Source organism: Diadema antillarum, unplaced genomic scaffold, assembly GCF_040938485.1.
Source record: "Diadema antillarum isolate AM-2024a unplaced genomic scaffold, OU_Dant_1.0 scf00000001, whole genome shotgun sequence".
Lineage (NCBI taxonomy): Eukaryota > Metazoa > Echinodermata > Echinoidea > Diadematoida > Diadematidae > Diadema > Diadema antillarum.
Window position 1 is genome coordinate 1,944,168 of NW_027270890.1, and position 27,515 is coordinate 1,971,682.

Genomic DNA, 27,515 nt, shown 5'->3' on the forward strand with positions numbered 1-27,515 from the left:
TCAACAGAAATGACGAATTTGGTTAAATCATCAGTTCTCTACCATTACGAACAGGTTAAGAGTACAAGCTTAATATTCTGCCAACACATACACATGTCCCTTAAGATATTTCGGTACGATTTTGAACTGAATCAGATCTTTGCAAACTATGTTAAATGGTATTCATATGTATGTGCAGTACTATTCCTCACGGACGTTCGCTGCTCTGGACATGGTAAACTTCCGCGGTGAATAAAAACTTGTTCCTCTGGGAGAATCCTAGTATAATTGGGTTCATATTAAAGCTTGAGTTATACTATTTCAGGTAAGATAAATGATTTGGAGAATTTCCTATTTTTTAAATTTTGCCCTGTTTTGGCTCAATTGTACATCGTTCAAAATTCTGACCCATATATATGTATATATATATATATATATATATAACCTATTCTTAATCATTACTTTTTTAGCATGTGTTTTCAAAGTACGCACAAAAGCACAAACAAATTGACAATCTCTCTGTCTCTTAAATAAAAAAATAAAAAATCTTGGAAAGAATTACAAATTAACATTGCTTTTCATTGATGAGTATAAAAACACCATGTCATGATAAGCGGAAGATTTGCGTGTTTTCATCAGACAACTGTATACTGCATTATTGTCCCCGCCGAACGAGTTCGAGCAGGGGACTATGAAACGGGCTCCGTACGTGTGTGTGTCCGTCCCTGTGTCCGTGTGTCCGTGTGTGCGTCCGTGTGTGATCAAAATGTTCAATTTGCTACTTCTCTGTCATTTATGAGCCGATTTTGATTCTGTTTGCTTTATATGAGAGCACTACATGGGAGCTTTGAAACTTCTACACAGAATTTCAGTTGTGACCTTTGAACTTGACCTTTGACCTATATTGTACATTTTGCTACAAAATGCTACTCCTTCGCCATTTCTAACCCGATTTCGATTCTGTTTGCTTTATGTGATGGCACTAGTTGAGGGCTTCAAAACTTCTACACAGAATTTTGACCTTTGACTTCTTTGACCTTTGACCTTGATTTTTTGACATGTATTGTACATTTTGCTACAAAATGCTACTCCTTCGCCATTTCTAACCCGATTTCGATTCTGTTTGCTTTATGTGATGGCACTAGGTGAGGGCTTCAAAACTTCTACACAGAATTTTGACCGTTGACTTCTTTGACCTTTGACCTTGATTTTTGACCTATATTGTACATTAGCTACAAAATGCTACTCCTTCGCCATTTCTAACCCGATTTCGATTCTGTTTGCTTTATATGATGGCACTAGGTGAGGGCTTCAAAACTTCTACACAGAATTTTGACCTTTGACTCCTTTGACCTTGATTTTTGACCTATATTGTACATTGCATGGCTACAAAATGCTACTCCTTCGCCATTTCTAACCCGATTTCGATTCTGTTTGCTTCATGTGATGGCACTAGGTGAGGGCTTCAAAACTTTTACACAGAATTTTGACCTTTGACTTCTTTGACCTTTGACCTTGATTTTTGACCTGTATTGTACATTTTGCTACAAAATGCTACTTCCGGCGGGGACATATATTACGCACCGCGTAATTTCTACTTTTCCTTGTTTTAGTTCGCTTTTGACGGCATTTCAATGAATTTTTTTTTAAAAAAACTTCTCCAGAAGAATTTGGTATAACGGGAGTGCACTGGCAATTCTTTTCTCTGTGTTGGAGCTCGATCCCTTCTCTGTTTCTTCTCATTTTCATTCAACTGCTTCCATGTCCTTTTGAAACTTTTCCGTTTCTTCTTCAACACATGCCCATTACAGACTTCTTCCGTCATTATCCTGAATGTGATTGCGTAGCACTTTTCGGATTTGTTTTGTTTTTGTTTTTGTTTTCTGTTTGGTCGCAGTATGTTCAGGCTACTTAGGGAATGAGAGAAAAATCGTTGTGAAGAGAAAAATAAGAATGAATTAAGGCATTTAATAATCATGACAATTACAGCGAACATCCGTTATGGAGACCAAAACCGGATGTATTCTGTTTGAGACGGCAGCTACCATACTCGAAAGATAAACACTTGGAGCATCTGTCACTAAAAAGTGGCACTGTTCTTCTTTCTCCTACTATGTAATCCATTGACTTATTCTACCAACGAACATCCGTGACCAAAACGTTTTCCATTTGTTATTACAGGTAAATTGAGTGCTGAACGTTATTCACTTTTGGTATGAGCGACTCGGTGATTTGGTAATATTTTCAAGTAACATTAACTTAATGTGCAGTGATATATTTGTAATTATCAGAAATTTCCTTTCTCGGACAGAACGTCCGTGAGCGAAACTTTCAGAACCTGTAACATTACAAATTGTCTCCACAACCTCATTAGAAAGAAATTTAAACGCAAAGAAATTTAAATGCACAGAAATTACAGATTACGCAAAATTCCATTTTCCTATAACTTTGTTTTCAGTGTTAAGCTGTTTTTGTATAATTAGAGGGAAAACAAGCATAAAATTCTTAGTAAATTTTCAACTGTTTGTTCATCATGATCACATCACGCCTTAAAAATTCTGAAACTACTGCTCTAAACTCATTGTTTACTTTGTAAAACTTTATTTGTCGCTATTGGAGCCAAAAGTTTTAAAGAATACATGACACTTTCGGGACAAGTTATCCCTATCGGTGGGATTGCACACGTCACGGACGTTTGCTGGAATAGTCACGGACGTTCGTTCTACTGCTAGGGTCATGTTCCAGGACGCATAACTAATCGGCAGAGAGTACCTAGCCTTGCTAACTCTTTCAAAAATTTGAAAAGGTATTGTCAATGCAAATTATAAGAAATTTGACATCCCTACAACATACGTATTGCTCAGAGGGGGATCAGGAGGTGAATTTTCCAGGAAAATATTAATTATTTGCTTGGTTTTCGGTGAATTGCATGGTCCAAAAACTGCGGACGAGCCTCAGTCCGCTCCAAAAATGACATTCAGCTCCTCGGCTAGAGAACCAAAGGTAAAATGTACCTTCGCCATCAAAGCAAGATGGTGTCCCACTCGAAAACGTTCTAATCATCACGGACGTTCTTTTTTTCTCAGACGTTCGTCTAAAAATATAATTTCGGATCCTATTTGACAAAGGATGGACAGAAACTCAAAACAAACATATTATCGTGTGGCTAGATCTTAGTCGATTACGACTCAGAACAATATCGCCAATAACGTTGAATGGCCTACGATCTTTATTAGAAAATAGCGAAGGCACGTCCGTGACGAAAACTGAGTATAATTTTGCATACAAGAATGTTACGTCCCATGTACAGCCAGCAGACGTACAATTTTTGCAGGATGTGTTCATTAGGTGGAACACCAAATTTTCGTATACATTACAGTTGGGACAACAAAGTAGAATTTGCAGCAGCTATAGTAATAAAAGCATCACGGACGTTCGTCCGTTTAGGGCTTTTATATTTCAATTGTTCTCTGTAATTTTATACGTGCTTATAAACTTCTTATAATCTTATGGTACATACCCATGATATGTCAGATCCAGAACATGGTCAGATATTAGATGCCACATACCATAAAAAAGGCACATCATTAGTTTGAAAAACAAAAATTATTGTGAAAACGGCATTTGTACCTTTTTTTTACGCTTTAAGTCCTTGTCAAATGAAAGATATCAGGCAAAAGTCAACCAAACCATACATTTCCTGAAATTAAATCTACCAATCTTTGAGATGACATGAAAAAAATCTGGTTTCTTAGATCATTCTGGCGTGTTCTAAGGGAAAGAATGTCATAAGGTGCGAAAATTGGCAATTGTACATCGTTCAAAATTCTCACCCATATATGAAGTGAGAAGGGTGAAAAATGAAAGCTCATTGTGCTTTTCCATACAACAACAACAACAACAACAACGACAAATGTCATTTCCATTTATTTCTTCTACTCGGACTCTCCAGTAGTGCTGTTGTGCTTATGGATATTCAAAAAGGCAGAATAGACTGAAAATTACTTGCAAGAATATGATGTGGATAAAAGGTCAAACACCATGGTCAGTAGTTACTGGAATTTAAAAAAGAAACTGTCCAATTGTGATATAAGTTGGGAAACAGGGTAGAAATTAATTGAAATTTATTTGCATGAACATTATGGTAACAGGAAGTAAAAGCTCAAGGTCAAAGGGGACTGTTGAACCCATAAATGTAGAAACACCCATTTATGTAGAAGAACATCAACCATTAATGTAGAAACTTTCAACCACAAATGTCTCTAATGTCACTAATGTCAAAACACCAACTGACGTTGTGCATTAGTGGGGGTTTCTACACTTGTAGGCGCTGTTCAATTTCTACATTTGTGGGTGGTTTTCTACAGTAGTGGGCGTTTCTACATTTGTGGGTTGAACACGGACCTTTACTTTTGCTTAAAAATGTCATCTTTCCAACCATAATTAGAGAAAAGAATGTCTAGTAGTGATATTAACTGGTAAGAATTGATTTTTTTTTTTTTAAGTTGACTGAAATGGGAATGAAAGCTCAAAAGTCATAGTTAGATTCCAAATGTCACATATAGTGTACAATTACATCAGTTCAGTGATATTGTCATTCGATGTAGTGGATCAAAAAGAATCGGAAGATATTTCCTTTGTGCAGAGAAGGTTTAATAGAAGTCAGTACCTACTAAGTGGTCAAGAACAATGAACTTTATCAAAATGTTAATGAAGGGTAATGTACTGTACTGTCATGGCACACAGTGTATTCATGAAAAATGGAGGCATCCAAGTCAACTGCAGGACAGTTGAATTGCTCTGGTTATTGGGTATTTGTTTTTCTCTATACATCCCTTGTACTGTTTTTGAAGATTACTGGATAACAAGAATGAGAAAAATGGTCATGGACCTCAGGTGGAGGATGATGAAGATACATTCAGCTTGATGAACGCTCAGCTGGATATCCGAGACAGTGGAGTAGAGCTGGCATGGTGGCAGCGATATAAGCTCTTCTATGATGCTCCAATGATAACCTTTCGACACAATGTGGTGAGTTGCATAATCATGCATTTGTTGTATCAATCAATCATTTAGTAGCCCTAGCTAGGCCGGGCTATTTAGTAGGTAGATGACAGAGCCAGGGCTCTCCCCGCCCCGCGCCCCCCAGATCTTGGCCATCAGCTGCACAATGGCAACACAAATTAGCACACACATTACCTGCCATGTAATCTACAAACTTGTTGAGTTTATTTATCAAATGATAATCATTTATGCTAATTTATGCGTAATATATGTGTAGAATTCAGACTTTTGATCAAAATCACTAAATAAAGCTCCAAAAAGGCATTTACATCTTCTATGTAGTGTTCTAAACAATTTTTAGTGACTAAAAATTGTCCCATCAAAACTGATATTAATATATCTCTTACGTATTTCCTTGTTTTTCAACTTTTGGCATTTTATCTTTTTTTTATTAGTAGGCTTGCTAAGAGCAAAAAATATGGGCAATCACTGCATTTTATAGTACAAATGTCCTATTTGGCACACATATTCACTAAGGCAATTAGAATTATTTTCATCCAAAGGGGCAATCTGTATCCATTCAAATAATCCTTAATTTTGAATAATCTATGCAAATTGATTTGTAAAAAATATTTAAAAAACCCTCAAATATCTCATCCGAGACAAATATGTAATTCAGTAGAAACATTCTATGAAACAAGGAGAACAGAATGCAAATGATTTGAAGATGTGTGATCACTACCACCTAATTATCATAATTTAAATAAGTAAAGTGAAAACATTTTTGAAGTTTTTCTTACAGTTAAGGAACTGCATTTTATGATAAAAAGTACAATCTAGTACACATATTCCTTGGGTCAAATGGAAATGGTTCATAAGATATAAATTCTGTGTCTATGCAAATACCACCTAATTAGCATATTGTGCATACAATGTGTACCTGAATATACCAAAGTCCCCAGTAGGCAAAAAGTGAAAAACTTACTTTGAACAAATTTCAAGACAGAAAGTGATGGAGAAGTTTAACCAAATAACCTCAATTGTCGAGGCAACCTTCAAGTAACACATAACATCAATTGTTGTATTCATGTGATGATCGCATTGTGCTCGAATTCTCCAGATAATGCATAAATTATGCAAATTATATATTCAATTTGTATGCTCAATTCACAATGTAAATTAAACTACATAGGTATAGGAGGAAGGGTGTTGGGATATTGAGGACTTTCGCCACCCTCCCTCCCCTCCCCATCCCTTACAAAAATGGTGATACATACATGTATCAACTATTTGGGCAACTGCCAAGTAATATTGCAAAGAGTACAAATTTCCTCATACTGGTTAGTGATTACCGGAATATTTAATATCTCTCCTTTTCACAACAAAAAGGCTCATTGTGTTTTATTACTTGCTACGCTTTCTCAAAAGAGAAAATAAATGAATAGAATGAAATAAAACAAAATCTGGAAAGTTGATAATAAGACAAAATGTTAAATCCTTCCCTCTCAAGTGTTTCTTTTCTCTTGAAACGTAGGAAAGGAAAAGGAATTCAGTGACATGGTAGTCATTGCATTCAATAAAGGTCGCATGAAAATTATTCTTGATGCACACATAAGTAACCTCTGATACTTTTACCTCTTACATTTTTACCTGTATAATTTTTCTTGGGGGAAGGGGGTTAACCTCTGACATCTTTCTACAAAACCAATTCAATAACTATAGCTACAAAGTGTCACATTTTTGGTAAAGAACATGTAAGTTATCATCAAATATACTTTATGGCAATGAATATATCATTTCTGCTTTGATTTAATGTTGAAATTAAGGAAAATAAGGTGCATAAACTCACACACACGGTTTCTGTGCCATAGCAGCTCATACTGAGGACATTTTTTTCCATGAATAGACTTTGTTTCTAACCTCAAACCTATAAGTTCTTAATGTGTGCAGATACCCTTGCATCCACATAATTTTACACGTTTTTAATCAGTTCGATGTAACAAACCTCTAATTCACAGGGTTGCCCTACAAATATAAAAATTACAATTCACACTTTCTGTAGGTAGTGATTATTACCTCCGCCAAGGGGGGAGGTTATGTTTTCGTTACCGTTGGTTTGTTTGTTAGTTGGTTCGTTCGTTTGTCCGTGTGCAAAATAACTTAAAAAGTAGAGAACAGATTGTGATGAAACTTGCAGGAAAGGTTGAGAATGACATAAGTAACAAACGATTAACTTTTGGTAGTGATCCGAGAATTTTGGGGGAATTTATGAAGGCTTTTTGATATTTTGGCAGGTTGGGTCAATGAACTTGGGAGTTCATGCTGCGCGTATTTGAGGTTTGCATGCGCGCACTCAAACCGCGTGCTCTAGTTTCTTCTAGGGCGAGGCGCGCTGTGCAGCTGAGGGTTTATGACGTAACAAAGGCTTCTATATTGGGAAATCAGGGGGGCTTTCAGCACACAATGCAGGACGTATGGGTGGAAATCGCTGATCTCAAACAAGATCGGTGCGGGTGGAAATGGGCTGCATGCTTGGCGGAGGTCTGCGCTCTCAGAGTGCTTTTCTAGTTTGTAATAATTTTAAGGGAAAAAGTTCCCTTTGTAAACAATATTGTTCCAATTTCCTTGAATTAGAGCTGATTCCAGTGTACCGTTATACACTATGCATATATAAAGAGTGTCACTTTCAGTTGTTATTTTTCCCACCCTAGCTTGTGTACTTATTTATATAATTTATCCATAAAATATCAAAGTACTGTAAATACTATGGAACAATTTTAAGCAACTGAAGACACTTGTTACTAGAATATTGTCTTATTTCATTAGCTTTTTTGGATATTAAGTTCAAAGCGATTAAGACATTTATTTTTGTTTTGTTCCTGATTATTTGTGTATAGGTATTGATATGAATATTGCAAATTACAGGTTGTTTGCATAGAGACGGTTTTTCTCTTTAGATGAATCAATTGCTTTTGAGCCAAGGAACATTCATTCCAGGTTAGAACTTTGTACTACATAATGCAGTGCTTAATAGGCTAAAAATTCTTTCAAAAATACAAATTTTTGCACAGTAACTTGCGTAATTGTGCAAATTTCATGTTTATTTGCATAGATATAAAATCGAATTTACAGGATAGTTTCCCCATATTCTATAGAATATTTCTACCAAATAAGACATATCTACTTCATTTTGCTTTACTTACCTATCGGTATAATAATTGCCATTCTAATGCCTATAAGAATTGCCCCCGGTAGCTAAAAAATTCTTTGAACCCCGTTGCCCCGGCAACAACAGGAAAACCCCTCACACACTCCCCTATATAGGCCAGTGCACACGCAATCTCTTCCTCTTTCTTCTGCCGCCGCTCGTGATGAGTACTTGCCCACGAGGAGTAGCTCCACAAGACAGATAAGATCTTTCCATTTATACCTTATATCCGGATTTCGATCAGTCTTATGCAGTAGTTCTATTCTACTTGATCTCTGTCGGCTTCTTACCTTAGCCTATTTTTGGTTGATTACATGTTTTGCTCCCCTTTCTAGTGCATTATGCCTAACTCGTCATGTTCTTCGCCTCCCCGCACTAACACAAATCCGGAGGCAGTCCACAGCGACCTATCGAAGTCTGGGTCTAATACCGTACCTGCTAAAGCAGAGCAGGGCACAAAGAAGAGGTCTAGCATTCCTGTGCCTTCTGCCTCCAAACCACCTCCCAAGAAAGGGAAAAAGAGCAAAAGTAAATCTAAGAGTGTTCCTCGCTCTCTTTCCTGTCCGGCCGAAAAACCAGCCCTTCAAATAGTGGTTTTTCCTGCTGTGAAGCCTACCAAATCTACCCTGGCCCAGCTGACTAAGTCGGTGGGCACCAGTGAGTCCACGAACGCAAACCAGCCTGCTAACGGCGAGTTTCTCACCAGCCAGTTTGATCGACCCCACAATGGCTTGTAATTTCTTCATGCAGGCTTTTTACAGATGGTTTTTCATAGACGAAACCAAGGAACCCTTCCACACGGATGGACGATTCTACAGGTCCCTCGGTCTTCCTGGCCTTACAACAATCTGTCAGCTATCCTCCGGGAACCTTTCCCCACTCGGGCGGGCGATGCGACAGGCCCCTGGAATCCCGCTCAAGCAACTGTATCATGAGCTCCGTCCTCCTCCGGGTCCGTCGGCCACACCGATTCGGCCCTCATACTTCGTTAATCATGAAGCCGAACCCGACATAGGGCCTCTTCCTCCGCCGTTCGCAAGGGGGGAAGATAATCGGGTGGTTCTCGCTACCCACTCTCGTGAACCAACGATCAGTTTGGGTGGTTTCTCCGACGATGAGTTTGATATTTCGCCCCCCCCAAAAAATAGCGTCTTGTTGCGAGGAAACTGGGCAGACGTACGATCATACTGGTACAAGAGTTTCCCATCGTCTCTCTCAGTGCACTCCGTCAGATCAGACGGGTCGGGGAAAGCCTTTTTTTATTACTGATGATCAACCTATCTTCCGAGAAAAAGAAACAACAAAACGAGGACAGGGTAGAAGGGACGGTCAGACAGCAGCCGCTGTAATACTTGTCAAGTACTGTCCTCAGTTAAAGGCCGAGTCATACCAATGCTGTGGGAAAAGGGGGATACCAAGCCGATTTTTATTTTTGCCTGGAATCTGAATTGTTCTACTCATAGCCAGGGACCCAGTCAGTGCAGTGAAACTCGACACCCCTTTCGCGCTGCTTGCTATAAATAAAACTGGCTCACTCATCCCTGAATTCATGCTCAACGCCGATATGACTCGCCCTTTGGCTTTGGCTTCGACAATAAGGACTTTAATGCTGTATTTAGCACCCCCGTAAAACCAATTTCAATGGAATGAGATCGCGGGTCATTCAGAAAGACAGACTCGCAGATTGCTCTCATTGACCAAGGTAGCATGCACCTCTACGAGGTTAGCAGCGTACCAGAGTTACCTTTATCACAGTCCAAAGGGGAGGCAGACGGCCTAGCTATCGACAAAGAGGATCAGAAAAAGATTTCTGACCTACTTCTCCGTATCTCGGACCTTCAGTTTGAACAGGCCGCCGGAACAGCATTACTGTGTTCCAAATTTCGCAGAACTCAAGTGATGGAACAGCTCAAGCTAGAGAAAGAGGCTGACACCATACTCGCAAAACTGCCTTACGCGGGCCCAGATATCTTCACTGGAAAGTTCAGTAGGTAATGGAGGACACCATCGCGGCATCTTGTGCAGCAGACAAGACCCCCTACAAGCTGAGCAAACCCAACCGCTCCTTTCGACCCTCGAGGGACCAATACCTCCGCGGTCAGGATCCCTCAGTGAAGGTGGCTCTTCCAAGGTTTCTCGTATCGGAGACAACCGTACAGTCGGTCTTAAGGGCCATCATTCGATTCTCGCAGGCCAGAAGGGAGAGAGCGTGGTGGAAGACCACTCAGAAGATCGGGGGACAGCACTCAACCCCCCCCCCCCCAAAAAAAAAATGCAGTCCTCTGCCTCCCAGCGGGACCACTCATTGCAGTTATGACTCTCTCAAACGGTGTTTAGGGCAAGCCCCAGTAGGGGGCAGACACAAAGTTTTTGCGCATCAATGGTCACAGATAACAACAGACAAATTGGTGCTTTCAATAATCCAGAAGGGATATGTACCCAAGTTGACTCACCCAAATTTGCTTCCAAACATAAGCAAGAAAACCAATCTGCCAACAAACCCGAGAAAAAGAGGGGTCTTCCTCCAAGAAATAGAGTCCTTGTTAATCAAACGGGCAATCAAACTGGTTCACACAAGAAGGCATCTTGTAATCTCCCCACTCTTCCTGACTCCCAAATGAAAAGGTGGTTTTCGCATGGTGTTGAATGTAAAAAAGCTGAACCGATACATTTCGAACTCAACTTTCAAAATGGAAAATCTTCGCAACATTCTTCCTCTCATCAAAGCAAACGACTGGGCGGCTTCCATAGATTTAGTAGACGCCTACCTTCACGTCCCCATTGCTCGCGATGTACAGCATCTCTTCAGTTTCGCAGTGGGAAACAAAATGTACCAGTATCAGGCTCTGCCCTTCGGTCTCAAGACTGCACCCCGCATCTTTACACGAATTGTACAGACAATCGCAGCCCACTTACGAGAAAGAGGCATCCGAATTTTCATCTATCTATATGACTGGCTTGTAGTAGCAGACACTGCAGACACACTACGCCATCACTTAAACATAACACTAGATCTGGTTACCGAGCTAGGTTTTCTTATAAACTATGAGAAGTCCCAGCTGGAATTCTTGGCGCCAAACTCAACCTAAAACTACGCCTTGCTCGACCCCTCTCTCACAGAATAGACAAGGTACATCAAGTAGGGGGGTTTCTGCGAAGCACGTCTCGTGCTCAGGCCAAGTACTGGCTGCAGTTTTTGGGCCTCCTTGCAAGCCTCTTGGACACAGACCCAGAGTGTAGAAGGAAGATGAGGCAAATCCAAATGGCTTTTCTGAGTCAGTATCGCCCGCAAAGGGATCCGATGATGAAATTCATTGGTGGATTACCCCAAATACCTTACAGGTGGGAAAATCTTTCACAATCCCAGTCCCCTCCCTGACTATTCTCATAGATGCGCCAAACATGGGGTGGGGTGCAGTGCTAAACTCGGACCAAGTTCAAGGAACTTGGGGAGAAAAGGAAAGAGGTCAGCACATAAACATTCTAGAAATGCAGGTGATACAGAATGCTCTGTATGCCTTCAAAGACGGAGTTCGGAGGAAAACGGTTCTGATAAAGTCAGACAACCTCAAAGTAGTGTCCCACGCAAACAAACAGGGGGGCACAAGATCAAAACATTTGTGCAACCTCACTCTAGACATTCTAGATTGGTGCGATTCTGTGGAGACGAGCCTATTAGCCTCTCACATACCAGGAAAACACAACTATGTGGCAGATTTCTTGTCAAGGGGAAGTTATCTCCCCACAGAGTGGCAACTCAATCCAAGCATTGCCAAACAGATCTTCAACAAGTTCGGATCTCCCCAAGTCGACCTGTTCGCATCAACTTTGAACAAACAGCTGCCAGTGTATTGCACGAAACACAACGATCCAGCAGCTCTAATGACAAAAGCATTTACAATGCAGTGGAACAGTTTCCTGGGGTATGCATTCCCCCCCCCCTTTGCATTGATACCAAGGGTATTACAGAAAGTGCTAGCAGACAAGGCGACCCTCCTTTTAAGAGCACCTTGGTGGCCGAAACGCCCTTGGTTTTCCATACTGGTGGACCTCCTGATCTCTCCCCCAGTCATACTTCAGGTCAGGGAGGACCTTCTATGTCAACCAGGGACAACAACACATCATACCAACGTGCCCAATCTAAAGCTGACATTATGGGTCATTTTCGGAAAATCGCATCCCAGGCAGACCTTTCTGGAAGGGCTGCATCAGAGCTATCTTCCACATTCCGTAGATCGACAACAAGGACTACCTATGACTCTAGACTACATTAATACTTCAAATGGTGCAACGATAAGAAGGTGGATCCTTCCACAGCACCTGTAGGTGAGATTGCTGAATTCCTCCTGCACCTATTCGATAAAAGCTTAGCCTTCTCACCCATCAGAGGCTACAGATCTGCTATTTCAGCCTTGCATAAAGGTTTTTGGGGAGGGAGAGACGGTAGGCTCTTCAACACACTTGTCTAGATTAATGAAATCTCGATCTTTTTCTGTCTAGCCCCCCCCCCCCCCCCCCGAAGAAACTGAGTCCTTCTTGAGTTTATCGAGAGTTTTGCGTGCTCTGTCTAAGGCTCCCTTTGAGCCTATGCATAGCAGTTCTCTTGCTAATCTAACCACGAAAACCATTCTCTTAGCAGTTGCTTGTGGGAGAAGACGCAGTTTCCTGCATGCTCTCTCAACTAAACCTTGACATATTCGTTGGGAAACTAGCGGGGTTAGACTTATTCCTCATGCTGAATTCGTGGCTAAGAACCAGACCATGAATTCTTCGCCAGGTGAGACTTTCACTCCCTCTCTTAAGACTCTGTCCTCAATTTCCCAAGACAAACTATGGTGCCCAGTGCGGGCTTTGAAATGGTATCTACACAGAACCAAGGAATTGCGTACTTCAGATAATCTATTCGTCAGTATCAATTCTCCCCATGGCCCGGTCTCCCCTGATACTATTTCATGTTGGATAGTGCAGGCCATGGGGGTACGACTTCTATCCTCACCCAGAAGGTTCGGGCCCATGATACTAGGGGTATGGCTTCCTCCTGGGCTCTATTTCAGGGAGTCCATTAGAAGACATTCTAAAGGCCGCCTACTGGCATAATCCCAACACATTTACATCCTGCTGCTTATCAGATGTGATTTCGAATGAGGCTTCCTTTGCCTTCGCAGTTCTTTCTTGCCCTAGCAAGAAGTAGTTTCCTTTCTTGACTGAACCTCCTGCCTCAACGAGGAGCCAGCTTACTTAGCCGTGATCAGTAAGATGCGAAAATATCCTTACCAATGAAGCCTCTCCCGCAGTCCCTCCATCCTCGGATTTGTTGGAATCCGCCAATTATTATATGGATAGGTAAGTAAAGCGAAATGACGTAGATATGTTTGTTCGGTATCGAACATTTTATCTACGAGAGAGCTTTACTTACCTATGGGTCCCCCCTCCTCCCCGCTCTGCAGTTTCAGCCTGTACGCCGGCATCGAAAGAGGAAGAGATTGCGTGCGCATGGGCCTATATTGGGGAGTGTGTTAGGGGTTTCCCTGTTGTTGCCAGGGCAACAGGGGGTTCAAAGAATTTTTTAGCTACCGGGGGCAATCGGCATTAGAATGGCAATTATATGGATAGGTAAGTAAAGCTCTCTCGTAGATAAAGTGTTAGATACTGAACATACAGTTCTATGGGAAGCATATATATCTTAAAATATTTTTTACATATTTTGCATAAATTATGCAAATTAAGGCTAGTTTGCATAGAGTGTCTCTCTGAATTAAAAAATTTCAAAATGCTAGAGAGAACATCTGTGCCAAGTAGGACATTTGTACTTCAAAATGCAGCGTTTACCCCTTAACAAGTCTTCTAAAATGAAAGTTGTCAGCAACACTGTTCCAAGCATGAAGATATGTTATTGATTGATTTTGATCTTTGAAAAAACAAAATGAAATTATACTTCGTAATTCCGTCAGGGATTACGTTGACAAGAGAGAGACCCGCTGACGCATGCGCAGATTCCCCAATTCGTTGACGGCGCATTTGCACTGAAGCACGGCTTCGGATGCCCGTTTTTTCCCCTGAAAATATCGGCGCGATCCTCAAGAATAGGTTAGCGCTTTAGTGGAATATTGAAACTTAAAGTCTCTTAGTCGAAGTGTAAGTCACCCGGTAGAAAAACACGCAAGCGGCAAGGCCGCAGTAGCTATCAGTAACACCGCGAAGAAGACGATCACTTCGTCGGTCAGTAATACGAAGGTGAAGAAAGGTACTGCCAAAACCGTAGCGGGATCTTCACAGCAAAAAACTTCTGCTCATATGACTGAATTCGCCGAAAGGCTTGACAAAATGGAAAGTTTGCTTTCCAAAGTGATCGAAGCTCTACCACAAGCGACCGCAAATTCATCGCGTTCGCCGGCCAACATGGCGACCGCCACGGGCAGTGGCGAGCAAGATATGAGTACGCGAGGTGCATACTATCCAACCGCGCCACACGCGGACATGAACTTGCCGGATAACTCGCCCACTGGGCAACTGGATATGTACATGATAGATCATGACGACGATACTGCGTCTGGATTCGACCACGCAGAGCAGATCCCGCAGTCCCAAGTGGAACAGTTTGAGATCCCCACCATAGCAGCTAAATTCGCGATGCCAACTGACATTGGGGATCCAATAGACGATGAAGTGGCAAAGTCGACTACCTATCTCATGACTCACCAACTCGAACTGAAAGTTCTGGAGAATGTGGTTGGAAAGTATCCCTCTCCAAACAATTGTCAGCTCATCGATGTACCCAAAGTAAATCCGCCTATCTGGGATTTTCTGCCACCAGCGACCAAGAGTCGGGATTTAAAGCTACAACGGGTGCAAAAATCGCTTACAAAGGGATTAAATGCGTTCACAAGATCGCTCTCAGCAGGTCGCATGTCTGATACGCAGCAAGATGCCCTCGCTCTGATTTGCAACGCGAATTTCGAGCTCAACTGTCTCCGTAAGGAGCTGATCAAACCAGACATAAACTCTAGATTTGCACATTTGTGTAAGCCTTCCCTCCCTGCTACCCGTCTACTGTTTGGAGACGATCTAGGAAAACAAGTCAAGGACTTGAAAGATCAACAGCTAGCGGCAGCTGGAGTCATGAAATCGCAAGGGAGGGCGAGACCAATCGCGGCGTATCAGCGCTCGCTCAGTAGGCCGTATCCACAGAGAGGACGCGGTTTTCAGCATGCTGCATATAACAGACCGGTAGCTGGATCTACTGCTGGACCTTTTTTAGGCCAGAATTACAACAGGAGGGGCAGGCAGCCACCACCTCACACACAAACGCTGAGCTCGTCGAGCCAGGCAACTCAACAGACAGCCCAGCGAGGGGGGCACTCCCATCGGAGGAAGTAGGAGCCGATACCGCCGAAACGGTGAGTAATCTCTGCTTACCTAATCACACTAGACTTGGCACTAGATCTAGTACATTGAAACACGATAGGCCTATTGGAGGTCGACTGAGGCTATTTAGAAATAACTGGCGGACAGTGACACATGATCAATTCATTCTGAACTCAATTTCTGGCATGAAATTGGAATTTAAGGAGGGAAAATTCCCCCCTACAAGCACAAGAAATCCTCACTCCTTTCGGAGAAATCCAATTGACAATGCTCGTGTGCATGAAGAAATCAGAAATCTGCAGACAAAAAATGTTATTGAGCAATGCAGTCATGTGGAAGGAGAGTTCATCTCTAATGTATTTCCACGCCCCAAAAAGAATGGGGGCATACGGTTAATTCTGGACTTGTCAGAGTTAAACAAGTATCTTGTGTATCGTCATTTCAAGATGGACAATATTCACAAAGTACTGGAATTGATATCTCCAAACAATTTCTTAGCCTCAGTCGACCTTCGAGATGCCTACTATTCAGTCCCAGTACATGATAGAGACAGAAAATTCCTACGTTTCACTTTCAGTGACCAGTGTTGGCAATTCAAAGCAATGCCAAATGGGCTTAGCTCAGCCCCCCGTTTGTTCACTAAAATACTGAAACCAGTGTTTGCAACACTGAGAAGATTGGGCCACATCGTTATTGGATATCTTGACGATACCATACTGATCAGTGAAAGTGAAGCGAAACTGAAGGAATCCATAGCTACAACAGTAAGCCTTCTCACACATCTTGGGTTTGTGGTGCACCCAGAAAAATCAGTGCTCTATCCGACCAGGAAAATAAAATTCCTTGGTTTTATGCTTGACACTGTAGAAATGTCTATCAGTCTGCCAGAAGAAAAAATGACAGAAATCAGAGATCTGTGCGCTAACTTGCTACATATGAATAGACCTTCAATTAGGCAAGTAGCACGAGTGATCGGAAAGATTGTAGCAAGCTTTCCGGCAGTACAGTATGGTCCATTGTTCTATCGTGAACTGGAAAAGGACAAAGTTCAAGCTCTGAAGGCAAACAAAGGTCACTTTGATAGAAAAATGGAACTATCCACCGAAGCAAAACAGGAGCTTCAGTGGTGGGTAGAGAACATTCACACTGCCTTCGCACCAATCCAAAGAAAGAAAGCAGATCTAGAATTGCGCTCAGATGCCAGTGGGGCAGGATGGGGCGCCACAAACCTCCACAGTAGTACTGGGGGAAGATGGAGTGAGAAGGAACTACATAATGCAAAGCATAGTGGCATCAATTATCTTGAATTAGTTGCGGCTGGGCATGGTCTCAAGTCGTACTGCAAAGAACTAAGAGATGTGAATGTTTTGCTGCGTGTATACAACACTACAGCTGTAGCATACCTAAACAACATGGGAGGCGTTAAGTCCCCTAACTGTAATGATGCCGCAAAAGAAATTTGGAAATGGTGCATACATAAGCACATTTGGATCACTGCGTCCCACATTCCTGGAAAATTAAATGTAGAAGCGGACCACAGGTCAAGACAGTTTAATGATGGGTCTGAATGGATGCTAAATCCAGCAAAATTCCAGGAAATTGCCAGTCACTATGGTACCCCAGAAATCGACTTGTTTGCATCAAGGCTAAATAAACAAGTAGAAAGATATGTAGCATGGCAGCCAGACCCAGAGGCAGAAAATGTAGATGCCTTCACACTCGATTGGGGTCCATTGGATTTCTATGCCTTTCCTCCCTTCTGTCTTATCTCAAGATGCCTACAAAAAATTAGGCAGGACAAAGCAAAAGGCATCGTAGTTGTACGAAACTGGCCCACCCAACCATGGTTCCCTGTATTAATGTCCCTGACCACTGAAAGACCAATGTTATTAAGACATAGTGCAGAGTTGCTTACGCTCCCGGGAACGGGAGAACCTCACCCCCTGCATGACAGACTTGATCTGCTCTGTTTCAGGTGCTGCGAAAACCCCTAAGCAGAGATGGACTGAATTCAAGAACAGTTGACATCATCGCAGCATCGTGGCGAAAATCTACAAAAAAGCAGTATGGGGTTTACATCAGGAAATGGAAGTCCTTTTGTACAAAGCGTAGTTTGAACTATCTAACAGCACAAGCAAAGGACGTGCTGGAATTTTTAAGTGTTCTTTTTTATGATGAAAGTTGTAGTTACAGTGTTATCAACAGTGCACGTAGTGCACTTTCTTCGTTTTTTATATTGGAGGATAATTGTCCAGTTGGAAAACATCCACTCATTTCGCGTTTCGTTAAAGGTGTTTTTCATCTTCGCCCACCATTACCCAGATATCGTGAGATTTGGGATGTGAACATAGTGTTTAATAAACTTCGTAGGTGGGCACCTGCAAAGACACTTTCTTTGAAAGTGTTGACCTGGAAACTGTGCACATTAATGGCCTTAGTTTCTGCGCAGAGAGTACAGTCACTGCACAATCTTCACCTCGACCACATGCAGCTAAAAACCAGCGGTGCGCAATTTGTTTTCAAGGACCTCTTAAAGCACAGCAGGCCAGGCAACGCTAACCTCAATTTGTCGATGAGGGCCTTCCCACCAGACAGACGACTGTGTGTGGTGAACTATCTGCAGCACTACATCAAGCGAACAAGCACATTACGAGGCAAGGAGCGCTACCTGTTCATTAGCTTCAAGAAGCCTCATCATCGCGTGACATCACAAACCATAGGCAGGTGGATCAAGAGCACGCTTTCAGCTGCAGGGATAAATACTCAGGTTTACGCAGCCCACTCTACCCGAGCAGCTACGACATCAGCCGCAAGGTGTGCGGATTTGCCCATCAGTCAAATTCTGGCACAAGCAGGCTGGGCTGGAGAAAGGACATTTAGAAATTTCTACAACAAACCACTGGAAACGAGGAGAAGTTATGCTGCAGCTGTGATCCTGAGCAAAGCAATCCACAGCTGTACCACCAGAATTAATGGCAGCCAGCCCCACATTGACTACAGGGCCATTTGTGACCGTGCACCTCAAAACGAACATAAAGTCGCACACATTAATTTTGCGTGAGGACTGAAAATAAGTGAAATGGGTCAACCTAGCCGAACTTGACTTTTTCATATTTTCTGAAAGAACGGGTCTTCTTTTACATTATGCTAAAATTTGGTATCATAAAACGGGCAGAAAAGTGTGTTTTTTAGCAGTTTATCTCGAACATTTTTGGTAGAATAGTGTGATTAGGTGTGTCTTTAGAATCCCTTTTTCATTTCTGAAAAACCTTGTCCACACTCTTCACTTTCAACTCTGAAAACTTTTGAACAAACAGTGCTACTGCTTTGAAAGTTGGCATTAATTATGAACAGTATGTGTTAATGAGGCATACTTAATTTCACTTTAATCTAATAATCCCTTCATTGTTGCTACTCTGGTGGTTTACTTCCTGTTTTTTTGTCCCATTCATCGCACAGCCAGCCCGGTTTGGTAAAGATTAAGCGCTTGAATAGACACTGTACTTCAGAGCCTCTTTTCTCAGTTCACACTTTTCCTGAGTTTGTGCTTTCTTTCCAATATTTAGATAGGTTAGGAGAGTCCATTTGATTTGAGTTATACATCATTTTAAAGCATAAAGTCTGCCATTTTAGAATATGGTCTTAACTAAAAATTCATGTCTGGCGACTTTTTGTTTGTTTTGAGGTGCATGGTCACATTTAATGCAGGTAAATACCTACTGCATAGATAAGCCATTAATTTACATATGCCGTTCATGGCTAACGGCTTTAAAATCTCTTGTCAACGTAATCCCTGACGGAATTACGAAGTATAATTGATAGATTAAACGAGAACTTACCTGTTTGTAGTTTGATCTCAATTATATGAGTAATATTACGGAAGGGATTACGTCCCTCCCTTCCCTCCCTGTGTATTCAAACTACAGTGGAAAGTTCTCGTTGATCTATGTTTTCGTTAGCCATGACCGGTTTTTCTACGAATATTGGGGAATCTGCGCATTGCGTCAGCGGGTCTCTCTCTTGTCAACGTAATCCCTTCCGTAATATTACTCATATAATTGAGATCAAACTACAAACAGGTAAGTTCTCGTTTAATCTATCAATTATCATGCTTTAATGAAATTTGACTGATAGCACAATTTGCACTGAGATTGTGCAATCATGAATGCACATATTTTAGGAAATTTTGGTGTTTCATACATGTACATATTTATGCATAATTTCAAAACTGCATGCCCAGACATCACAAATTTGGTGTCAAGAGATCCTGGAGACTTAAAAGGCATATCGCATAGAATGTCAGGGTTCGATATTGGCGGTGGCCCAGGTGGTAACGACCATCCAAAACTGTGTTGGGCCACCTAGAAGTTAAGTTATTGTGCCTGGGTTGACCAACTCAAAATCAGGGCTTCATTTTTTGTCAGGGGAGCACTAAAAATAGCACTTCTCTCTTTTTTTCCAAAGTAGCCTACATAAACCACCAGCATCTCAGTCCCAATTTTATGGAAACCAGGACCCGAAACTCACCTGCACCTGGAGAAATAATTCAGTCAATCACAGAGCCTTTTACTAAGACCCAGATTTTTACCTATATCAGAATAGTTCTAATTGGTGATTTTATATTTAATGGTTATTGGTCCCTCTCCCTGGCCCCTTTAATCGCGTAGTCAGTTCACTCTGATCTTTCCCCACCCTGGCCCCAATCCCATGAATCAAAAATAAAAAACACGCTCTACAAACAACAAATCTCTTCACTAGCTAGCTACACCTTTCTGATCTACTTGTGTCTCTTGTAAGGTGAAGCAAATGTTCAAAAAGAAGAATAAGATGAACAGCAACAGTAGATATGGAGGGAAGCTTGACACCTGTAGTCCATGGGCCAAGACCCGAAAAATGGGTTATTGGTACCACCTGAGGTGGCAAAACCTTTTTGGTGTCATTTTGTTTGTCGGACATAGATATGCTTGTCAAGCTGTGATAGCATTTCCAAATGAGTAGCTTAGTCATAATAAATGAATTTTTAACCAATTTGGTCTCGTTTTTATATCCCTATACTTCTTAATCAAAACTAGACCGCTATACAAAGAAGAGCACTGCCTTCTGTATGTCCACAGGTAGTCTGTTGTAAACGCGCTGCGCTTAGTCTTTATTCAAGGCAGCGAAGGGAATATCCAAAGGGTTATGATGTCCACAGCTGTCACGACGTGCGCGTAGTCTTTATCTAGACCAATGTACTGTTATCATATCTAACGTTCCTAATAAAAGGGATTATCTATACTGTGTTTATACCACCCTCTCAACAAATACATCAGTTTTAAACAAAAATCACTCTGTTCAATTACAACATTATTTATCATAATGTATTGTAGTGTACCGGTACATTGTTTTTGCATTATATTTCATTGTTGGATGGAAATAAAGCGACATTGGCGTGGTATTAGCGTTTTCACCTTAGCGTTTTCACCGGAAAATGATAAATAATTGAAAAATACGGTAAAATTCACCAGGAATTGCTTTTTAGTTGTTGTTGTTTTTAGATAAAGGGATATACACTGTATCATAAGCTTTGGATATTCCCTTCTCTGTCTTGAATATTAGACTAAGCGCTGTGGACATCATAACCCTTGGATATTCCCTTCGCTGCCTTGAATAAAGACTAAGCGCACCGCGTTTACAATCCACAAAAAATGTTGATTATCCACAAAAAATGTTGATCATTTGAGGCATTAATCTCATATGTGAAGAGAACAAGAAGGTTTTCTAAAAGACTTATATAAGTCTTCTAGAGTTATACAGATAATTATCTTTTGAGTTTTATTTAATTTAGATTTGCACACTGCACAACCGGATGTTTGCTTATTACATAATGAAAAAAAATGAATTATTGTAAATTATATGTTTATTTCATGGAAAGTATATATGAAATAATATTATAATTTTGATGTTTATATATCGTATTCGGGAGTCTGCTTGTGCACCATATGCGTTGGGCAGAGGGTCCTGAGTGCGGCAAATGAGGGAATCTAGGTCTGTGTGCGCGACCGAGAAGCCTGCTCAATGTAACGAGCCGGGCTGATCAGAGTTTGCCATCAGCATGCACCAGAACTTATTTGTCCCAACCGTATAACAGCAGACACATAGCGCGCATAAAAATGATAGTAAAAACTTATAATTCTTATTGATTTATTATATGTAAAATAATTATATTATAAAGATAAAGGCGTAAATATTCATATTTGAATGACGCGCCTCAAATACAAAAACAACAACAACAACAACAACAACAACAGAACACCTGTGAACATACAGAAGACAGTGCTCTTCTTTGTATAGCGGTTGGTCTCGATTCAGAAGTATAGGGATATAACAACGAGACCAAATTGGTTTAAAATTCATTTATTATGACTAAGCTACTCATTTGGAAATGCTATCATAGCTTGATAAGCATATCTATGCCCGACAAAAAAAAAAGACACCAAGAAGGTATTGCCACCTCAGGTGGTACCAATATCTGGCCTGGCCCATGGACTACTGTGGATGCCAGCCAGGCCAATTTGCCATGAAATGTGACCCGCTACAACAAAATGATCCTAAAGTCGGGCGAGGTCGATTATTTGAAAATTGCATGACACAATTCCCCAATCTTTCTGCTTTAAATTGATATATAACACGTCTCATAAAAATAATCGGCTGCGGAGATATCGATGTTTAAAAGAGAGCATGTTAAGACGTCTGGGAAATCACTGTTTCGAGAAAAGCGCCCTAAAAGTTCTCCTTGCGACGCAATCACAATCAAGAGACACGCAAGTCAGTATTCACCTCCAGACAATAGAAGTTAAGCCCTAGCAACCCCGAAATGCTCATTCAAACACAGCGTCGGCGGTCTCCTCACCGACCAATCAGTGACCAGGATGTCAGGAGAAGCGGCTAGGCATAGCGCAACCCGCCCGCACGCACCAGTCGACTGGGCAGTGTGCGAGCTTCACGCTTCGGTTAGCGGCAAGCAGCAAACTGACCAATGAGATCACTGTGGTCATTGTTAGGGGCGGAGCCTATGTGTGGCGCTCAATCCAAATGTTCGAACCAGTTTCTGCTTCGTTGAAACGCCAAAAAAACATGGCCCAGAAAAACGCTATTTTTTGGTCTTTCCTTTCATCATTTTGCTTCAAAATTTCGACAGATGATAGAAAACATGTCAGACTCTCATAATATGTCAAATTCAGAAAATCGTAAGTTTTGACCAATTTTGATGCTCTAACTTCAAACTCGATTTTCACGGCTTCGACCGTGCGCGACTTAAGGACCATTTTGTTGTAGCGGGTCACAAATTTCAAAGCACATACCAACAGCTGGCTGACAAAACCACAGGGCAAAGGAATTTGCGTGTTCGTGTAAGACCAGGCGTCCACTAGGGCGCGGAAAAGACCCGGAATGCAAATTTGGTATTCCGCACTCCTTCGGCAACCTGTCCGCACGTTCCTGAACGTGTCCGCTTACTGTCCTAAACATGTCCGGGCGTTTCCGCACCTTCGGGAGAGAGAGAAAAATTTCCGCGTCCAAATTTTGATCGAGACCAAAATTTGGACGCGGAAATGAACTTCCTGACACCTTCGGCGACTTGTCCTGACGATGTCCTGAGGATGTCCCGCTTGTCCGGAACCCTTCCGCTCCTTCCGCACACGCTCCGGAAAGAATCCCGCGGTGTTGGGAAGCTTCGCGAATGAAAGCGGAAGACACCAGGAATGTTTTAGGACAGCGCGGAGCCGATGCAGATCTATATATGCAAGTGTCCGGAACCGATGCGGAAATTTTGTGATCCAGACACGAAAATGTCGACACTTTCCGCGAGCGTCATGCCAATGAAACACAAAATGAGCAAGAAGGCAGGCGAGGCCCCCATGCAAATATCCCCATCACAGGCACACTTTTCGTCTAGTGATGAAGATCAGGTAAATCTAAGGAACTTCCGGTCCCAGAAGGCAAAGAAGAAGGTAGTAGAGACTGTGCCAAAAGCAACCAGAAAGAAGTGAAATCAGCCCCCTAACTTCCCAGTAAGTTTATGTTGATTTGATCTTTTCAGAAATTATTTTTAATCTGAGTGACTTTTCTGGTTCCTATTACTTACTATCACATTTTCCTCTATGTGGTTTTCGTATTTTATTTGCAAACAAACTAGGTTGTCCCATGTGACAGCCCAGCTGAAAAATCACAAAAGTAGGTGGAAGTACACTCAGAAAAAAAAAGCATAGAATTTTTGGCTAAATGTTAATGTATTATATAAACATGAACAAGTTGTTATTCATACGTAAATGCTTTCTAATGATACAACATTTTAGAACAAAAGACAGATTCATCACACTAAAAAGCATGAATTCAATTGCAAAGATACACCTGTGGTCTCATTACAATGTAATATCTTTGAAGCCCAAAATAACAATGAAAGCTAAAGATGATGGAGGAAAATGAAGAATTTTCTGTCAATTCAAAATCCAAGTGAAATGAGAGAAAAAGCAATAAATTATGAACTCCACAAAGTGTTAGATTTCGTCTTTCTTTTGTTTTTGTTTTTTTTTCTTCTTCTTTTTTGCTGAGTGTATATGTATAAGTACAAGCATCACAAATCATTTCAGAAATATTCTTTACCTGAATGATTTTCATAGTTATTATTACCTAATGATTTTATCTTCTCTTTTTGTTTTAGTTGCAAATAAAATCGATTGTCCAATTTGACAGCCCAGCTGAACCCCCGCCCCCCAAAAAAAGTAAATCAGACAAAGTATCAGACAAAACATGTATACAATACTTCACGATGGATAAAGCACAGGTCTGAAAAAAGGGAATAAAGAATACATACATACATGTATATATATATATATATATATATATATATATATATGTATTATAAGTAACAAAACTGCGACAAAGTTCATGCTGTATTCACCAACGGTTTATTTCTTGGTGAATGCAGCATGAACTTTGTTGCAGTTTTGTTACTTCTCTTTTTATCTTGCCAACACGTGGACTACCTTATCAACATTTATATATATATATATATATATATATATATACATTTTTATGTATATTATATATATATATATATATGTATATATATGTAGTTCGAAAAGTTTGCGAATATCATCCATGTGACTGTAGGCAGAGAAAAGGTTGTTCTCCCAGATGGGACAATTTAATTTTTAAAAAATGAGTCGTCAGCCGACATGCAGACAATCCTTTTCTTCGACTTTTGGTGGTCACATTTATAAAATAATATTGACCAATCATATCAATATAATATCAGCAGCTACTGCAGAAGCACAACAAGGAGCATCAATGACGGCTAGCAGTCAAATGAGGAAAAGTCAAAGTCAGCACCAAATTAATACCTTTCCATTTTCCTGGTATTGTCCGCAGTTTGTCCGCATGCCTAACTTGTGTTGTCCGGAAGGCATCCTGATTGTCCGCGTTCATTCCTGGTGTAATCCTAGATGTTTCCGCGCTGCCCGGCTACGATTAGCATATTCCGAGGTATTTCGCGCTCTTCCGGAGTGATTCCTGGGAACGTCCGCAGTCTGTCCGCGGACAGTCCGCGGACAGTCCTAGGAATGTCCCAGGACAAGCCGATTCACAAAGTTATTCCGCGTCTGTCGCGGACAGGATGCCGAAATGAAAAAATTTGCTTCCGCAACCCTTCCGGGGCTTGTCCGCGCCCAAGTGGACGTCCGCCCTTAATTGCATGAATGGTGGCCCTAGGAACAGGGGCAATTAGTATGTGAGTCATCGAAGCAGACCTTTTCAACAATTGCAAACATCATGATATTATTTTGTCTTTCTTTTGGCCTTAAAAAAAAAAAAATCGAGCAGATGAGTTGTGTATCACAAATGTTTACATAGCCATACCAAAGGATTATTACACTCGCGTCATGACAAAAAAAAATGAATCAAATATTCCAAGAGAAATACAAAGCAGTCTTGTGTGAGAACTATTGCAATGCCATGCATTCACTCTGCACGTTGGGGAGCCACTTGTTTTACCCCCGCCAAACGAAGTTTGAAGGGGGTATATAGGAATCAGCGGACGGTCGGGCGGTCGGGCGGTCGGGCGGTCGGGCGGTCGGTCCGTTGCAAATCTTGCGTCGCGAACTACTTCCTCAGTTTTCAACCGATTCCCATAAAACTTGGCACAGATGTGTGCCTTGGGTTGTAGATGTGCAAGACGTATTTTTTGACAGTACCCAAAAGTACGTTGCCATGGTAACGGCATATTATGGGCAAAAATGGGTACAAATCTTGCGTCGCGAACTCCTCCCACAGTTTTTGATCAATTTTTATGAAATTAGGTACAGATGTTCATCTGAATATGTTAATGTGCAAGACACATATTTCCGCAGTGGCAAAAAGTGCGTTGCCATGGTAACGGCATGTTATTGGTAAAATATAGGGCAAAATGCTTCATGGCAAAACTGCTTCATCAGTGTTCTTCCAATTCTCATGGAATTCATATTGAATGTTTGTCTTAGGATATAGGTCAGCATGACACATTTCTTGACAGTGACAAAAAGTATGTTGCCATGGTAACAGCTCACATATTATGAGCCAAAATGATGGAAAATTTTGTGTTGCAAACTACTTCCTCAGTTTTTGCCCAATTTCCATGAAACTTGGTACAGATGTGTGCCTTTGGTTGTAGATGTGCAAGAGGCATTTTTTGACAGTACCCGAAAGTACGTTGCCATGGTAACGGCATATTAATGGCAGAAGATCAAGGAAAGATCTTGCGGATTTAACTACTTCCTCAGTTTTTTGACCAAAGCTTATGAAATGTGGCACACACCTTGATTTTGGTGGGAAGATGTGGAAGACATATTTTTCGGACGTGTCGGAAGCTGCGTTGCCATGGTAACGGCATATAAATGGCAGAAGATCAAGGAAAGATCTTGCGGATTGAACTACTTCCTCTGTATTCGACTGAAGCTCATGAAATGTGGCACACACATTGGTCTTGGTGGGAAGATGTGCAAGACATATTTTTTGGACGTGTCGGAAGCTGCGTTGCCATGGTAACGGCATATTAATGGCGGAAGATCTAGGAAAGATCTTGTGGATTGAACTACGTGTACTTCCTCAGTTTTTGACAAAAGCTTATGAAATTTGGCACACACAATAGTCTTGGTGGGAAGATGTGCAAGACATATTTTTCGGACGTGTCGGAAGCTGCGTTGCCATGGTAACGGCATTTAAATGGCAGAAGATCAAGGAAAGATCATTCCTTGGGTAAGACTGTCGTCATGGGGCGGGGGTATTAAATCACCTTAAGTGATATTTCTAGTTGGAGTTGATGAGAGCTTCCTGGTACTCAGCTGAAGCTTCTTGTGGTCTTACACTCAGCAAATCTGTGTGTTACTTCTCAAAATTTGAAGGAGCTTTATCTCTGATCTGTTAAATTGTTTTTACTGAATCTTTGGAGCTTTTCATGCCTGAAGTTCATATTATGGATGATAGCCAGAAATTCCATGATTTTTTTTAAAAAAAAAACTCTTTGTGAAGTTACCAGTGAATGTGAAGAAATTATACCAATGAAGAGGATCTGTTTATTGTAGAATTAAAATGAAGTTTCCAAACCTTTGTAATTATACATGCAATGCTTGACTTGTGCATTAACATTTATTGATGTTTTTACTGTAGCATGAACAGCTTCAGAACTTACTGAAAGATTATCTACATTCATTTGAAATGTCAAATATATTTCTAGGAATATCTTACCTTTTTTACTTATCACATGACCAATGCTTTATCCTCCTACACAGCCTCCTTTTGGCTCGAACATAGAAAGGATAGAAGGTGGGAGACAAGTAAAAATAATCCCAAAACTAAAAAACAACTGCGTGCAAGACTAGTCAGCCCCATCAGCCCCTAACACTTCCTCTTTTCTCCTTCGTGCCATAGTTGCCCTAGGCTCTTT

General features: G+C 41.2%; 1 protein-coding gene across 1 annotated transcript in view; it reads left to right on the forward strand.

Annotated features, from left to right (window-relative positions):
- Positions 1-27,515, forward strand: part of LOC139721313 (transient receptor potential cation channel subfamily M member-like 2) — a 433,859-nt gene that overhangs the window by 251,718 nt on the left and 154,626 nt on the right. Inside the window, exon 19 of the mRNA XM_071632667.1 lies at positions 4,833-5,010. Within this exon, the coding sequence (XP_071488768.1) occupies positions 4,833-5,010 (178 nt within the window). The remainder of the gene's footprint in view (positions 1-4,832; positions 5,011-27,515) is intronic.